An 18,883-nucleotide genomic window follows, 5' to 3' on the forward strand; every position below is an offset into this window, starting at 1 on the left:
TAACAGCAGACTTTCCCATCGCGATACGCTTTTTGATTTCCTGGCTGCTGGTGCCAAGAGTATTGATTGTGGAGCTGAGCAAAGTGAAGCTGTGAACAATGTCAATCTCTTCGTCATCCATCCTGACACTGCCAATTGGACACTCAATAAATTAAAATATATGTTACATGGGGAAAATCTGTCAGATTATTTTCAAGGAATGATTTATTATGCTTCCAGTACTTCATCTTTTGTGTGTCACTACTTCCTCATTCGTAGAGTTGAGATGACTTAAATTATCAGTTTCAGATGTCACTCAGCTTAGCATTCTCGTGGGTTTAACTAGAAGGTCATTACTTTTGTCATAGCTTTGTCATGATTTCAGTGCATTAGTCCTATATTTAAACTTATAAAATAAAAATTAAGCAATTTTTCAACTATTTGAAGTCCCAAAAGTTGAATTATTTTTAAAAGTAAAATGGGAATCCATTTATTTCTGTCAATTGAATTACTTTATAAACTCTCATCAAAATCTAGCCAACCTATGGTAATTTGACTCACCCATGTGGCTTTTCAAAAGTCATTTTAATTCCATTCAGATTTTTAACAATGTGAATAAAATCTGAAGGTTTAGGGTTAGGGTTAGGGTTTATTTTTTCTTGTTAAAACCATTTAATTGTTTGTAAGCCAGCATTTCCTTTCATCAGATTATTTCTGAAATTTTAATGTATTATTTTATAATTCTTGTTGTTATTGAGTGCTTTTGAGTTGAAATCGACCAATAGCTGACCTTCCAGTGGGTTTTCTAAGAAAGTGGAAGAAATTGCCCATCTGTGTCCTAAGGGTAGGTGGTGGATTTGAACTGCATGATTTTGTGACTGCAGCACAGCTTCTTACCACCTTAAAAAAACAGATGAGGGAGAGGACTGTTTAAAAGGAATATAGGACTAGGTATTATTTTCATGACAAGATTACAGAAAAATAAATGTATATTAAAGTGGACTGTGAACTTGGGTGGGATTCTGTAACAATGAAAGATTGTTTTTTTCTTCGAAGAGAAAAATGAACTGGTGGGAGGGGTGGGCAAGGAGGAAAATGTGCAACAATGAATAACTGGGGAAAAATGAATGAAAGAATATGCTATATAAATATATATGTTGCATTAAAAAATCATTAATTTTAAAGAAAAAACTTACGAAAAAAATCAAGTGTTGTCCATCCAAAAACCACCAGTCTTTAAACAATCTATAATGAATAAAGAAAAGAATGCAATGTATATCACAAATCAGTTTATTAATGGCTTTGTAAGTAGAGAAGTTTTCTTGTAACCTTTATTCTTGTTGTTGTTATGTTGCCGTCAAGTCCCTTGAGACTCATAGCCACCCTATGTACAAGAGGCCTAAACCCTGCTTTATTCTGTGCTAGTCTGCTCTGACACACCTACTCCCATTACCCCAGTCACAGACTCGATCTATCTGACCGAGGGTCTTCCTCTCTTGCACTGCCCCTCCATCCTCTGAACATGATGGCCTTCTCCAAGGACTGGTCCCTCCTCGCAATATACCCAAAGTAAGTCAGATGAAGCTTCAGAATCCTTGCCACCAAGGATCAGCCCAATTTCAACCTCTCCAGGACAAGCCTGTTTGTTCTCCTAGCGGTCCATGGTATATTCAGTACTCTTTTCCAGCACCACAGCTCAAAGACATCAATTCTCTATCATCCCTAGTCACTGTCCAGCTCTCTGATGCATAGCACTCAGTTGTGAAGATTATGGCCCGGATCAGGAGCACCTTAGTCTCCAGCCTGACATCGTTGTTTTTCAGTACTTGTAACCTTTAGTTACAAGAATTACATAAAACTGGAGATAATGTTGCAAGTTTTTCTACATGGGAATTTTAATAAATTAGTCGATAATGTAGAGAAAATCTGCATGGCTTGTCAGATCATACATTATAAAAGTTGTAGTAAATTATAAATTAAAAAACAACAACACAACAACCTGGAAATTAAAACTATTCAGATTGATGAACCTCATCTTTATCAAAATTCATATTACTTGTGACCTTTCACAAGTGAGAGTTTTAAGAGTAGAATAAATCAAATAAAAAGAACTCATTTTATGAATGAAAAAAACTGAGGCTGAAAATATTTAAATGTTTTCCCCAAGATCACACAGTCAAAGGTTAAGTAAGCCCGAAGTTCCTTCTTTTCCAGGGCTTTCTTCAAAAGTGAGTATTTTTATCCATTGACTTTTCCCCATTGTCTCAACACCACACATCTCTCAAATACTAGTTACGATAGATGGATGGATAGATAGATAGATAGATAGATAGATAGATAGATAGATAAGCATTCATTAAGTACCTACCCTGTATCCAGCATTGTTTTAGGTATTTAAGAGATAAACATACAAGCAATACTTCTTGTTCTCCATTTTTATTTGATGAGTTTTTCAATAAATAGATCATAAGGCTGTCTTTTCAGATACAAAAGTTAATACTATTCTCTTCACAAACGTGTATTTTTTAACAACTAATATTTATGTATTTTTGTAAGAGAAGATTTTCTGACATTGAATTTGTATGAAGTTAAGGGGAATATAGATCAGAAGGCTTGTTAGTTTTCCTTTTTAGAGCTAATAGTGGGCATGAGTTGACTTGTGCTAACTTGCAGGAACAGATATTCTCTATTTTTTACCAACTCAGTTTAGAGACGTCAGGATAGTAACCTGAAACCAACAATGATGGAAGTATTTACATAACAGAAATGGGAATATTATATAAATCATCCACAGTCTCCAACCTACTATCTGTTTTTAAATAATGACCAGCACACCAAAGTACAGAGCACTGACTGAACAAATTTAGGCAAATGGTTTCCCTTCATATGTACCATTTCACCGTCATTGAGATATCTCAGCCTATATTACAGGATTTTATGAGTAACATGTGAAAGTGTATTGAAACTGTAAGAAGTGGAATTACTAGCTTTGTAATAATGAAGGTAAGGTACTTGGAAGAAGCAATGTAGCATAAGTTTGACCTCAAGTTCTGCAATTGTGTTTTCTCACTTAATCTGAATATGTACATTGTCAGATAAAAAGAGAGGTGAAATTCATATCCAAGGTCAAAGTCTAGTCTCTACAGTAATTATCAAATAATATACAAATAGAATATTGGCATTACTGGACTTTAAATAGTGCCCTTACACATTTGCACAGGGAAGTCTGGTCCCCTATTGGGTAAGGAGTTGTGCTGTCAACCCAAAAGCACATGGTTTGAGTACATTAACTGCCCTGTGAGAAAAAAATGGGCAGTCTCTTTCTACACAATTTACAGCTTCCGAAAACCTCCTTAAGGGTCAACCATAGTTGGTTCTGAATCTATGGCACATAACAACAGCTTTTTACATGTCTCAAGATGTCTTTTTTGCCTTAAATACATTACATTTTATAAAATTTCTGTTTTATGTGTGCTGTGTATGTAGAAATAATTTTAATTTCCTTTTCATGATTTATTTAATACATTTTTCTGCTTACAAAGGGCACATAAGGAAAATATTTCTTGAAAAATTGGTACCTTAAGACTACATCTTCCTTTCAAATCCACCAGATGCTATGCTGGAGAAGGAGAGACAATCTCCTGTACCAGTCAGATCTGATTTGAAGTTACATACACACACAAAAAGAATAATTTTTTTTAAATGGTGAAACTAACAAACAAAAGATTACATATTCCTGCTTTTATTTCATTGACATTTTACTGTTTATGGAAATCCCTACCCTTTGATACTAAGTTTGTGCCTTTGACATTTGCAATGTGGTTAATAGGTAAATTAAAGTGAAACCACAAAATCATTTTCTGATGATGAATATGTCTCAGAGTGTAGGTGGGAAAATTGGGCCATATATAAGAGGCACTAGTGATGCCATTGCTGATGTCATGTGGATCTTGGCAGAAAGAGAGTGTAAGAAGAAATGTCTGTCAGTGTTTTATTGACTTACAAAGGCATTTGATTCTGTGAACCACAACAAAATGTTGCTAACATTGAGAAGAATGGGAATTCCCAGAAGACTTTATTGTGCTTATGAGAAAACTGTACCTCAAACAAGAGACATCTAAACAGGAAAGAAAGGTGTGTGTCATGGCTGTATTCTTTTTCCATAACTACTGACTTTGAACAGATCACTTGAGTAGTTGCAATTTGTGAAGAAGAGAATTAGGATTGATGGGGAATTCTCATAAATCACCTATGTTGTATAGATGGCACAGATTTGCTCACTGAAACTGAGGAGAGGACTTGAAGCATTTGCTACAGAAGACCAAGATCTACAGCCTTCAATATGGACTACATCTCAATATTAAAAAACAATAAATCTTTAATATCGGGTGAGTAGGCAACATCATTATAGGTGGAGAAAAGATTGAAATTGTCCATGATTTTGTCTCACTTGAATACATAACAACATCCTTGGTATGAACAGTCAAAACTTCTAAAGATGAGTTGCTTTGGGAAAATCTGCTCTCAGGATTTCTCCATGATATTAAAGAACGGTGATGTAATTTAAAGTCTAAAGTGAGCATTATCCAAGCTATTATCTTCTCAATTGCTTGATGTTGTCTGTATTATGTACTTTTGAGTAGCAACTGACCCATAGTTGATTCCCTGATGGGTTTTCAGAGGCAGTTAATCTCATGAGAGAAGACTGCACATCTTTCTCAAACAGAGCAGCTGGTGGTCTTGGATCACATATTTCCAGGGTTGCAGTACAGCTTCTTGACACTAGGCCACCTGAAAGTTAGACAATAACTAAGGATGACAGAAGAATTGATGATTTTGACTTTTGGTGCTGAAGAAGAGGACTGCATATCCAATGGACTGACAAGACAATAAACAGATCTGTCTTAAAGGATGTTCAACCAGTGTGCTCCTTGGTGGCAAGAATGGTAAAACTTGGTCTTACGCACTTTGGACATGTTGTTAGGAGTTCCCAGCTGTTGGAGAAGAACATCATGGTAGGAAATGTGAAGAGTCAGTGTAAGAGAGGAAAAGCTTTAACAAGATTGATTGGCACAATAACTGTAACAACTGGCTCAAACGTATGGAGATGGTGAGGGTGGCACAAGATTGAAGTTCAGATGTGTTGTTGATAGGTTTTCTACTAGTCCTACCTGACTCAATGGCACATAACAACAAAAACATATGGAGGACAGTAATTATTTACTTTTCAAAAATGAAAAAAATCATCTGAGTAAAATATCGATGTTGAAAATGAATTTTAATCATAACACTTCATACAGACTTATAGTTTCCCACATAACTTGTAAGTCAAAGATAGTCCCATCAATTACCATTCTAAGTCAAATCCTCTTTAGAAGCTAAAAGATCCATTTCTTTGTTAGTAAAAATGCAAATATTTGGAGCCAGAGAAACAAACCCCTGCAATAATATTAGTACGAATTTAATGGTGGAATAAATTATTCTCAGTGAGTACAGTGATTTAAAGTTCCTTTTTCTTTAGTTAATTACCCTGCTTCTTGGGCAGTTAGTGGTATCATATTAGTTTAAAAGGTATAGTGAATTTTACCCAAATAATTTTTTCTCAAATTAAGTTTCACACACTTTAATGAATGAGATCATGTTTTGTAATATAATTCAGGCTGAAGATAGAACGAAATAACAACTTCATCAACCTAGGGAATAAAAAATGTAGAAAAATTTCATTTCAGTATGCCTTGGATGGTTTTGTAAATTGTATATTATACTGTCTAAATTCATATATGCCACCCATGAAGAAACAAACCTATTGACAAATATGGAGGAGAGAATCTCTAAAAATTTAACTTTATTCTTTTCCTCTGATACCATTTTTTATGTGAATATAACATCATCTACTTTTAGTACACTTTCTGTGGGTAGGAGATAATACTGTGAAATGAAGAAATCTCTTGCAGAGATGAATTATAGATAGCTATGTTGATATGATTACACTGAACAACAATAGCAACAATTTATTTTATAGTATTTCAATTTACTGTTAGAACAAAAAGAAAATGCTTGGGAGATCATAACAAACTCAATTATGAGAACATACATAGAAGAGAAGAAATACACAAGATTAAACACTAATTTACTAACTGAAAAGTTGGCAGTGCAAAAACCCACCTTAATAGCACCTCAAAATTAATGCTTAAGAACCTTATGAAGTAGTTCTTTCCTTCAAATATGTATCATCATGAACTGGAATTGTCTCAACCACAACTATCGCCACTTCTGGAGTAAGAGTGCAACGATGCATTCTTTTTGCTTTACATTCCAAGTAAAAGTACTTGAGCCCTAACAATGAAAGCTTGGCTTATACTGTAACATTAAAGTATAACTCTTGTTATGTGCAGAAGGAGTTCATCTTCTATATCCAAAAAAAATCAAAAGAGGAATTGCATTGGGAAAGTCTGCTGTCAGAGACCTCTCCAGAGTACTGAAGAGCAAAAATACCAGTCTGGAGACTAAGGTGTGCCTGATCAAAGCCATGGTCTTTGCGATAATTTGCTATGCATCAGAAAGATGGGCAATGATTAAGGATGATAGAAGGAGAATTGACGCCTTTGCGCTGTGGTACTGGAGAAGAGTACTGGCTGTGGTACTAGGGATATTATAGCTAATGTTAGATGGATCTTGGCAGAAAACAGGAAGTACTAGAGGAATATCTATCTGTGTAGTCAATGAGACTATGCAAAGACATTTTTACTGTGTGGATTACAACAAGCTGTGGCTAACTCTTAGAAGAATAGGAATCCCAGAATAATTGATTGCGCTTATGAGAAGCCTATACATGGACCAGGAGGCAGTCATCAGGACAGAGCAAGGAAGCACGGCATGGCTCAAAATTTGGAAGGGTGTATACGAGAGATGTGTCTTATCTCCATACTTTTCCAATCTATATGCAGAACCCATGAGGCTGGGCTCCATGAGGAGAAATGTGGCATCAAGATTGGAGGCAGACTCATCAATCACCTGTGTTATGCAGATGACAAAATGACACACCCCTGCTTGCTGAAACTGAGGAGGACCTGAATCACTTGCTACGGAAGGTCAAGGATGGCTGCCTTCAACATGGATTGAAGCTCAAGATCAAGAAAACAAACACTTTCACCACTGAGCTGATTGGCAGCATCATGATAGCTGGTGAAGAGATTGAGATTGTTAACAGCTTTAGTTTGCTTGGCTCCACAATCAACACTCTTGGTACCAGCAATCAGGAAAATAAAAGACAAATTGCATTAGGAAATTTGGCTGTCAGAGACTTCTCCAAAGTACTGAAGAGCAATAGTTTCAGTTTAGTGTCTAACGTGAGCCTGTTCCAGGCCATAATCTTTGCAACTACTTGCTATGTGTCAGAAAACTGGATAATGGCTAGGTAGGATACAAGGAAAATTGATACCTTTGAGCTGTGGTGCTGAAGAAGAGTGTTGAATATACCATGGACTGCCAGAAGAACAAATAGATTTATGCTAGAGAGGGAGAGACCAGGCTGCTCCTTGGAGGCAAGGATCCTGAAGCTTCATCTGACATACTTTGGACATGTTGCAAGGCAGGGCCAGTCCTTGGAGAAGGCTGTCAACCTTGGCAGAGCAAGAGAGGAAGACCCTCATTGAGTTGAATTGATTCAGTGACTAGGGTAATGGGGGTAGTTGTGTCAGAAACAGTAAGATTGACACAGGATAAAGCAGGCTTTAGGCCTGTTGTATGTAGGGTCGCTATGAGTAGGAGACTTGACAGCACATAGCAACAACAACATCTTTGCTTTGCAGTGTATTAAACCCTGAAAGCAAGCGATAGGAATACAATCAGGCGGAGTTAACAGCCAGGTTTTGAATGTATCACCATTTCTTTCCTTAGGGAATATACAGTTTCATGTGAGAGTCAGTTGGGAATGGAAGTAGAATTTTGTAGATAGAGGAACCCTCAAGGCCATTGAATGAAATTTTTTTTGTTTCCTAAGTAAAGAAATGTGTTCACGGTGGCTAAAGGAGATGACCACAATAGATCAGCCAATGTGTGGCCACAAAAATCTTCAAGAGAGAAATAGGATTTAGTAGTGAGATTGAATAGGTTTTCTGGGGATATGTTGAAATTTAGTTGTAACTATTATGTCTCATGGAGATCTGGTGGCTTAGTGGTCATGAGCTGCACTGAAGGTATGTGGATTGAATCCACCAGCTGCTCAACTAGAGAAAGATGGGTAGTTTTCCATCATGTGATTTCCTGCCTCTGAAAACTCTCTTGAAGGGCAGCTGTGAGTTAGGTCCAATTCAAAGGTATTCAACAACAACAATTATGTCTCAGATCCTGTGTTATATTTCTTCGTACTTACTACCTCTTTTAAGAAGACCTTCAACAAGATAGATTGACACAATCAATATAACAAGGGGCTTGAGCATATCAGATTGTGAGAGTGGTTTGTTGTTAATGAGTACCATGTAGTAGAGTGACCCTATGAACAACAGAACTGAACCCTGTCCTATCCTGTGCCAACTTCACATTTCCTGACACACTGGAGCCTATTGTGGCATTGTGTCAATCCTCTTTGTTGAAGGTCTTCCTCTCCCTTGCTGACCTTCCACCCTTCCAAGCATCATGTCTCTCTCCAGAGAACAGCCCCACCTAGCAACATGCGTGAAGTATGTGAGGCGAAGCCTTATCATCCTTGCTTCAAAAGATCAGTCTGTCTGCACCCTATCTAAGACATATTTATTTGTTCTTTTCCCAGTCCGTGGGATATTTAGAACTCTTCTCCAACACCAAAGGCATCAATTCTTCCTCTATCATCATAGGGTTTCTCTGAGTAGTAGACAATTTGATGGCACCAACAATCATATCTCTTCTATACTAACTCAAAAAGTTTGAGTTAAGAGTGTTGATTGTGGAACTGAGCAAGCTGTAATTGTTAACAACCTCAGTCTTCTCCATCTACCATGATGCTGCCAATTGACCCAATGGGGAGAATCTTTGTCATCATGATGTTACGCTTCAACCCATACTGAAGACTACAGTTCTTGACCTTCTGCAGCAAGCACTTCAGATCTTCTTCAGTCACAGCAAGCAAGGTTGTGTCATCTGCATAGCATAGGTTGTTAGTGAGCCTTTCTCCAATTCTGATGCCACATTTCTCATAAAGCCCTGCTTCCTGAATGATCTGTTCTGAATATAGATTCAAATAGTATGGAGACAGCCTACATCCCTGACTCATTCCTTTCCTGATTTTGAACCATGCAGTGTTTCCCTGCTCTGTACTGTGAACTGCTTGCTGTTCAAGTATAGTCTTCTGAGATTCCCATTTTCCTCAAGTTTAGCCACAATTTGTTGTGATCCATAAAGTCAACTGCCTTTGCATAGTCAATGAAACACAGTTAGACATTCCTTTGGTACTCTGCTTTCTGCCAAAATCTAGCTGATATTGGCAATTATGTCTTTAGTGCCATGACCTCTTCTAAACCCAGCTTGTTTTTCTAGTTGTTCTATGTCAATGTGCTTTTCAAGACTTTTCTGGAAATCTTCAGCAGAATTTTGTTACTATGTGATATTTGTGATATTTTTCAAGAATTTCCATACTCTGTCTGCTCAGCTCCACAGTCAACACTCTTAACTCCAGCAGTTAAGAAATCAAAAGGTGAATTGCTTTGGGAAAATCTGCTGTCATGGACCTCTCCAGAGCACTGAGAAGCTAGGATGTCAATCTCAAGACTATAATGCAATTAATCCAGTCCATGGTCTTCACAATTACTTGCTATGCTTCTGAGAGTTGGGCAGTGACTAAGGATGACAGAAGACGAATCAATGCCTTTGAATTGTGGTGCTGGAGAATGGTCTTGAACATCGGTCTTGATCATTGGTCTTGAACCAAGGACTTCCTAGAAAACAGATGTTTCTTGGAGAGGGTGAAACCAAGTTTTTCCTTGGAGGGAAGGGTGGAGGACAGCACAGGAGAGGGAGACCCTGGATGAGATGGTTTGATTCAGTGACTGGGGCAATGAGGGTTGGTGTGTCAGAATTAAATCAGCACAGGACAGGACAGGGCTCAGAGCTGTTGTACATAAGGTCACTATGAGTTGCAGATGACTTGATGGCACATAACAGCAACAAAAAAGTTTAAGGAAATGAAAGAGTCTTCATAATGACTTATAAAGCTTAGTAAAGATGATTTCAGATATTCAAATCCATGTCATCTGACTGAAAGTATATGCTCTACCTTTCACCTATCTTCCACACCACTGATTGTGGGCGTAAAGACATTATGGATGTTGAATTTGAAGTAAAAAAAAAAACAAATTGATATTGGACATACATAATGTTCTTTGCTTTTGTAGGGGAAAAGTTTTCTTATATTTTTATGTAAATTGAATATGTATATATTATGGAAGTTCTAATTCTTATAAAGCAAGATCTTGTTTTAAATGTAAGATAGCATTTTTTGAGCACTTTCATCATTTTACTATCATTTAAATAGTTTTTATTAAGTATAAAATTGAATTCATTATTTCTCTTTCTTCTTTGATAACAGCCTTGCAAGAAATTAACATTTAAATGTCAGATTTAGTATAAGTGGATAGTTTCAGATATAAGTTGTAATATAATACTCTTGTGAAATTGACAGATACAAGACAGGCCTACTTGAATACGCTAATTAGTAAAACAAAACAAAGCAAAATGCCGTCTTTTCTTGTATGTCTCCAAGATGAGGCAATGGTTTTCTGAATAAATAAGAAGTAATTTTTTTAAATGTATTCCTTTTTATAAAAAGAAAAAAAAATGTATTCCTTTCTACACATATTCTCCCCTCCGTCTTCTCTTGCCTACCACACAATGCACCCCTTGTGCCACATTATTCTCATACATATGATATTTAACTGTATATTCCTTGCAAGCAGTTCTTCCCTTCATCTCTTCTAATGCAGTGTCCATTATCTATCTGCTCTTTGTCCAATCCCTTTCCAACCCCCTATGTCTGTCCTATTTTATAACAGCAGTGATATCTAGTATTTATCCCTTTGTGACTGATATTTCACTGAACACAATGTCCTTAAGGCTCTTCCATGTAGTGTAAAGTTTTGTGGCTTCATTGTTTTTCACTGCTGCATAGTAGTTCATTGTGTGGGTGTACCACATTTTTCCTATCCATTCTTTTATTGATGGGCACTTGAGTTGCTTTCATCTCTTTGCTATTGTGAATAATGCAGCAATAAACACAGATTTGTATTCATCTATTTGAATTGTGGCACTCATTTTCTTTAGGTATATTTATTCCCAGTAGTGGAATTGCTCGGTCAAGTGGTATGTCTATTTCCAACTTCCTGATAAAGCCCCAAACCACATTCATAGTGTTTATACCATTTTACATTCCTACCAGCAGGGAATGAGTTCTAATCTTTCCACAATCTCACCAGCATTTGTCACTTACTGCCCTATTAAACATTGCTATTGTTGCTGAGGTGAGATGTTATCTCATAGTTGTTTTGATTTGCATCTCTCTTCTAGCTAGGGGTTTTGACCATTTCTTTATGAGAATAAATAAGAAGTCTTGATAATTTAAACTATTCTAAGCATAACATTAGATTTATAATATTCATATTCTAAACTTTGTATTGACTGTATTTTATCAGTTCCTGATTTTGTTTTTAATTTTCCAGAGTGTTAATACTTGCAACCTTAGATTTCAACCAGCTGTAAAAATCTGTTTGGGTTTTTTGTTTGTTTATTTGTTTTTGTTTTTATGGATATATTTTAACAGGCCTCTTAAGAAGCCCTAGTGGTCTAGTGATGAAAATGATGGGCTGCTAAACTCAAGGGCAGATGTTTGAATCCATCAGCTGTTCCACAGGAGAAATATTGACTTTCTTTTTGCCTTTGAGTCTGAATCAACCCTCCACTGAATTTCTGAAGCTATAAACTGCATAAGAGGTGATTATTCATATTTCTCCCCTGGAGTTGCTGGTAGGTCCAAACTCAGCAAAGCACAACCTTTTGGACTACATCACCAGAACATTTTTTTTCAACATTTCTGTCTGATCTAATGAACTTTGGTGGCCTAATGGTAAGAAAATTTGCTACAATCCCAAAGTCTTTGTTAAAATTACAGGCTTGGAAATACTATGAATTGAGATTTACTCTGTGGCAATAAATTTGCTTTTCCATTTGTTTTTCTGTGTTTTTACTGCCTAGGAAATAACAGTGGAAAGAGGCATTCATTTATTTTTGCATGGTTTCTATAAAAGCATTTTTACACACACACACACAAAATATCATCCTTGATTCAAATTGGAGCAAGCCAAATGTCATAAAACATAATTTTTGTTAGTTTTGCTGAAATAGAGTTAATTGATTAAAATATTTTAATCACATGTTTTTGTTCTTTATCTGTTGAGTTGGAACAGACTCGTAGTTGATACTAACCCTCCACTGGGTTTTCAGAGGCTTTAAATCACGCAAGAGGATACTGTCCATCTTTCTCCAGCAAAGCTGCTGGTGGATTTAAACTGTATGTTTTTGGTTTAGTGACATAACTCCTTACTTGCATAGATTAATTTATTTGAAATAAGACCACAAGTTTCTAAGGTTTATCTACTTGTATTTTCAAATACGAATGGAAAAATAGAATGCTTTAAGATTAGAGTCTATTTTTTAAAACATAAATAGAATGAATATTCAGTAACTAATTAATATCCTCAATATACCCATTGTTTTAAACACATTCACAGGATCTTCTATAAAGTCCTCCCTACTGCAGAGTTTGTGAATTCTCAGGAATTTAATCATGAGACTACTTTCAGGACTTAAATTCTTCTTCTATTTTTTTTTTTCTTAATCTCCTTAAAAATAAAAGTCACAAAGCAATTTTTTAAATTAATAAACTTAATCAGTTGAAATCTTTGCCACACTTACAGCCAAGAACACTTCAGATTGTCTCATGGTACTTTCAGAACCATCTAGTAGCTTAATTATGCTCATTGCAGGTGTCTTCAAAATCTTAGTAATGTGGTCAGTGATTTTTGTTTATTCAACTAGATTTGAATTGTAACAACTTTTCTTTAAAAAAGTGTTTGTTTAATATTTTTGTTTGGTTTATATGATTTCTCAAAACAATTATGATTTGGATTATATGATTTATCAAAACAATTGTTAAAATAAAAGGTATGTATAGCATTTTACATTGCTCAGAATGTCTGAACAAATGTCTGAACCACAATGTCTGAACAAATGGAAAAACAAAAAATGTGAAAGGCAACCCTGGTCGAGAGAAGAGAGGAGAAAAATGCAAAAATATGCCAGAGTTTGATAGACAAAGGGATCTGGGGGTAAAAAACCAAAACAAAAATGTACGTGAATGCAACATAATATGTTGTTGTTGTTGTTATGTGCCGTCGAGTCGTTTGCGACTCATAGCGACCCTATGTACAACAACCCTAAACTCTGCTCTATTCTATGCCGATGGTACTGCGTCTGACATACCCATTCCAATTACCCCAGTCACTGAATTAATCCACCTCAGGGAGGGCCTTCCCCTCCTGGGCACTCCCTCCACCCTCCCAAGCATGATGTCCCTCTCCAAGGACCTCTCCCTCCTTACAACATGTCCAAAGTATGTCACACGAAGCCCCAGAATCCTTGCCTCCAAAGAGCAGACTGGTTTAACCCTCTCCAGGATGAATCTGTTTGTTTTCTTGGCAGTCCATGGTATATTCAATACTCTTCTCCAGCACCACAGATCAAAGGCATTAATTCTCCTTCTATCCTCCCTAGTCATTGTCCAACTCTCTGATGCATAAGTGACTGCAAAGACCATAGGCTGTATCAGATGGATCTTACTCTCCAGAGTGACAGCACTGCTTTTTGGTACCCTGGAGAGCTCCCTAAAATCAGATTTCCCTACCGCAATATGTTTTTTTTTATTTCCTGGCTGCTGGTGCCAAGAGTGTTGACCATGGAGCCAAGCAAACTAAAGTTGTTAACAATCTCAATCTCTTCACCATCCATCCTGATGCTGCCAATTGGTACAGTTTTGAGAATCTTTGTCTTCTTGACATTGAGCCTCAATCCATACTGAAGGCTGCAGTCCTTGACCCTCTGCAACAAGTGCATCAGGTCCTCCTCAGTTTCAGCAAGCAGAATTGTGTCATCTGCATAACACAGATTGTTAATAGATCTTCCACCAATCCTGACGCCACAGTTCTCCTCATAGAGCCCAGCCTCTCGGATAATCTGCTCTGCATACAGGTTGAAAAGGTATGGAGACAGGACACATACCTGGCATACACCTTTCCCAATTTTGAACTATGCAGTGTTTCCCTGCTCTCTTCTGACGACTGCCTCTTGGTCCAAGTATAGGTTTCCCAAAGGTATGTGGTTCAAATCCACCAGTTGCCCCACAGGAGAAGGAGGAACAGTCTCCCTGTATGCAATCTACTGTCTCTGAAAACCCACTGTAGGGTTCACTATGGGTTGGTTCTGACTCCACAGTACACAACAACAATTTGATCTTGTTTTTGTTGCTATTGTTATGTGCCGTCGAATCGCTTGCGACTCATAGCAACACAGTATACAACAACCCTAAACTCTGCTCTGTCCTTTGCCAATCTCACCGTCTCCGATACATCCATCCCGATTACCCCAGTCACTGAATCAATCCACCTCATAGAGGGCCTTCCCCTCCTGCACTGTCCCTCCACCCTCCCAAGCACGATGTCTCTCTCCACGGATCGATCCCTCTTTACAACATGTCCAAAGTATGTTAGAAGGAGCCTCAGAATCCTTGCCTACTAGGAGCCGCCCTGTTTGACCCTTTCAAGGCTGAATCTGTTTGTTTTCCTAGCAGTCCATGGTACCCTCAATACTCTTCTCCAGCACCACAGCTCAAAGGCATCAATTCTCTTTCTATTCTCCCTAGTCATTGTCCAACTCTCTGACACATAAGTGACTTCAAAGACCGTGGCCTGTATCAGACGCACCTTAGTCTCCAGAGAGACATCATTGCTCTTCAATACTTTGGAGAGGTCCCTAATAGCAGACTTTCCCATCGCAATTCATCTTTTAATTTCCTGCCTACTGGTGCAGAGAGTATTGACTGTGGAGCCAAGCAAACTAAAGCTGTGAACAATCTCAATCTCTTCACCATCCATCCTGATGCTGCCAATTGGTCCAGTGGTGATAATCTTTGGCTTCTTGACATTGAGCCTCAATCCGTATTGGAGGCGGCAGTCCTTGACCCTCTGCAGCAAGCACTTGAGGTCCTCCTCAGTTTCAGCAAGCAGGGTTTAGTTATCTGCATATTGCAGACTGTTGATAGATCTTTCAACAATCTTGACCCCCACATTCCTCCTCATAGAACCCAGCCTCCTGGATAATCTGTTCTGCATACAGGTTGAAAAGGTATGGAGACAGGACACATCCCTGGCGTACGCCCTTCCCAATTTTGAACCGTACAGTGTTTCCTTGCTCTGTTCTAACAACTGCCTCTTGGTCCAAGTATAGGTTTTGCATTAGCACGATCAAGTATTCTGGGATTCCCATTCTTCTCAGAGTCAGCCACAGTTTGTTATGATCCACACAGTCAAATGCCTTTGCATAGTCAATGAAACACAGATAGACATTCCTCTGGTACTCCCTGCTTTCAGCCAAGATCCATCTAACATTAGGTATAATATCCCTAGTAACATGACCCCTTCTACATCCAGCCTGGACTTCTGGCACTTCTCTGCTGATGTGCTGTTCCAGTTGTTTTTGGATAATCTTCAGTAGAATCTTGCTTGCATGTGAAATTAATTATATTGTTCTACAATTTTCACATTCTGTTGGGTCACCCTTCTTTGGAATGGGAACAAATATATATCTCTTCCAGTTAGTTGGCCAAGTGGTTATTCTCCAGATTTCTTGACACAACTTGGTGAGCACATCCAGGGCCGCATCTGTTAGCTGAAATATGTCAATTGGTATACCATCTACTCCTGGGGCCTTATTTCTTGCTATTTCCTTCAAAGCAGCTTGAACTTCTTCCTTCGTCACCATAAGCTCTTGCTCATATGTTGTTTCATGAAATTCTTCTGTGTCTGCCAATTCCGTTCTACCTAAAGCATCCTTGATTATAGCAACTAATCTGTAAAAATTCATATTATTATTGCTATTGTTGTTGAGTTGAAACTAACACATGATTGACCCTCCAATGGGTCTTCAAAGTGTCTATATCACAAAGGAGGAGATTCTCCATTTTTCTGCTAAAGAACAACTGGTGGATTCAGATGCCTTTGTGTTGACAGTGCAATTCTTTATCACTAAGCCAACAGAGCACTCCTGTAAAAAGACATTTAATAATCAAGGGACTAAAGAATAATATATAATGTTCAAGTGAGTACGATGAAGATAGCAAAACCCAGGCTCTCTTAAACATGATCTCATTATTTTGGACTGCAGTGCATATAATTCTCCAGGTAATTGAAAAAACAAAATAATCGTGAAGATTTTTTCTATTTAGAAGTGAATAGCTTTATATATAAGCCTACAATCTGTTCCCTTCCTCTTTTGACTGCTGCTACGTAGATTGTTGGTTTGAAGGTCTGGAAACTCCCCTTTCCTTCAGAGATGATGACGAACTTGATGACTGGCGTACATGTCTCTCACGTCGAGTTTATCAACACTGATGGATCTGAACCCTTTGCAGAGTTTATTTGTCTTTAAAGTGTTTTAGGAAACCTCCACTAATTGGATTATTTTATCTGTTTCACAAAGTGTTAAAATGGATGAGTGGTGAGTGACTTTGCAATTATTTCAGAATTATATTGTGTCTGTTGTTGTTCTTGTATGTGTTGAGACAATAAGTTTCCTTTTGTTTAGTAAAATTGGACCTGGGAAACTTAAGTTGAATAAATTAGTTGCTATATGGCATGAAAAACATTTCATTGTTTGGTTTTTTAATTGAATTACAAGAAATTTTGAAAAACCTGTTAGGCGTATTTTTAAATTTATTTATACAGAAGATTACTCACTCTTTGCCCTAATACTATGCCTTTCGTAGTGAGTGTCATTGATCAAAGGGCGAGGAGTTGCCCTGCCAACCCAAAGGCAGACAATTCAAGTTTACTAGCTGCTCTGCAGGAGAAAAATGGACAATCACCTCCATTTTTGAAAACCCACTAGGGGATCACCTATGAGTCAATTTCTACTCTTAGAAATCAGTTTGAGTTTGTTTTGAGTTTTATATGTTATGCAAATGTTAACTGCTAATTAATGTTTATATTACCTATACCTTATATGTTCTGGATATTTCTATGACCCCAAGAAAAACATAAACTAAAAGGTAGAGACAAAGAATCATGCTTTCTAAATGTTTAATGAATACTTTAATACTTAATACATTAAATACTTCAAGTATCATTTTAATGACTTATAAAAGACATTTTAAATACTATAACTATTCTACTATATTATTTTAAATATTTTTTAACAGAATTATATAGAATCAAAATAGGATATGTTATGTGCTTCTCTAAATAATTCTTCCTTTTTTTTTCTCCCTCAGGTACTGGCTGACAAACAAAGTTCCCATCAAAAGACCAAGCACAGGTCTCCTCATGTACACACTTGCCACAAGATTCTGTGACGAAATTCACCTTTATGGATTCTGGCCTTTCCCTAAGGATTTGAATGGAAAAGCTGTCAAATATCATTATTATGATGATTTAAAATATAGGTACTTTTCCAATGCAAGTCCTCACAGAATGCCATTAGAATTCAAAACGTTAAATGTGCTACATAACAGAGGAGCTCTAAAACTGACAACAGGAAAGTGTGTAAAGCAATAAAGCACATGCAAATCAGACAAAACTGAATATGCACTTCTTTTCTGAAGAAGGGTTATAAAGTTTGAAAATAGGATCCAAATCAAGACTTGGTTTCGGCATCTAACAAACATTGATCAGACTGATATATGTTTGTGAGACATCCATTACCAGCTGGTGAAATATCTGCAAAGTGCTCTAAAAATTAAATATTTTGACTTCAAGGGTCCTAGTAAGTGCCACTTCCACTAAGAACACAGCTTGAATGTATAATCAGTAGTGTTTACAAGATCCAGCAATGCATTCATCGTTTGGGAAAGCAAATATGTTCATCACTGCTGGGCTGCCACAGCAAAGCCAAGCACATTAGAAGAGGAAACCAGGAACATGACTTCAGCCCTTGGGGAAATCAAACCATACTTGTCAGCAGAAATCACTAGGAAAACAGTTTGAGCAGTGAAATCCATAAGATCAAACAACTCAAGTAAATGCCTTCTGTCAGGACTCTTGAGTCTGATCATGAATTTTATGTTCTTGTTTATATTTTAGTTTGTGTTCTGGAATCTGTTTTGGTTTGGGTAGTAGGGTGCTTAAAATTACTTTCTCAGATAAATATGAATGAGATAAACCTTAAAAGAATCATTTTTAAGGCTCTATTTTTAAAAAGGGGAAAATTACACAGAGTTTTTTTTTTAAAAAGGTTTTACTTTGCACAACTGTTAACCTCCAAAAATTTTTTTGATGGTGTAGAAGGTACCAACTAAACTGTACCACTTTGTAATTTGAGATGTTCCATGTTTTCTGAGATAAAAAATTAGCAGGAAAAATGTACTTTTGGTACCAAAGATTACAGTGATAGTTCTACACAACAAATCTTTCTCCTTTCATGACATAATATATTATTAAGATATTAATATATTATTATGCTAATATTGTGATTAAATTATTTTAATTTTTTCCTACTGAAACATTTTTATTTGAACGAAGAATTCCACATCTTTTACATTTATTAATAATTTTGTGGAAACTCCTTATCCACTGGAATAATTGATTGAGAGCTGAAATATGACTTCCAACTC

General features: G+C 37.0%; 1 protein-coding gene across 1 annotated transcript in view; it reads left to right on the plus strand.

The window, feature by feature from the left end:
* The window catches only part of LOC102877135 (CMP-N-acetylneuraminate-poly-alpha-2,8-sialyltransferase-like), a 177,896-nt gene extending 159,398 nt beyond the window's left edge, over window positions 1-18,498 (plus strand). The window contains exon 5 of the mRNA XM_006903147.1: window positions 17,546-18,498. Coding sequence (XP_006903209.1) covers window positions 17,546-17,828 — 283 coding nt within the window. The 3' untranslated portion in view covers window positions 17,829-18,498. The remainder of the gene's footprint in view (window positions 1-17,545) is intronic.
* Window positions 18,499-18,883: the final 385 nt, after the last annotated feature.

This window comes from Elephantulus edwardii, unplaced genomic scaffold, assembly GCF_000299155.1.
Source record: "Elephantulus edwardii isolate Elephantulus edwardi_28Jun2011 unplaced genomic scaffold, EleEdw1.0 scaffold00522, whole genome shotgun sequence".
Taxonomy (NCBI): Eukaryota; Metazoa; Chordata; class Mammalia; order Macroscelidea; family Macroscelididae; genus Elephantulus; species Elephantulus edwardii.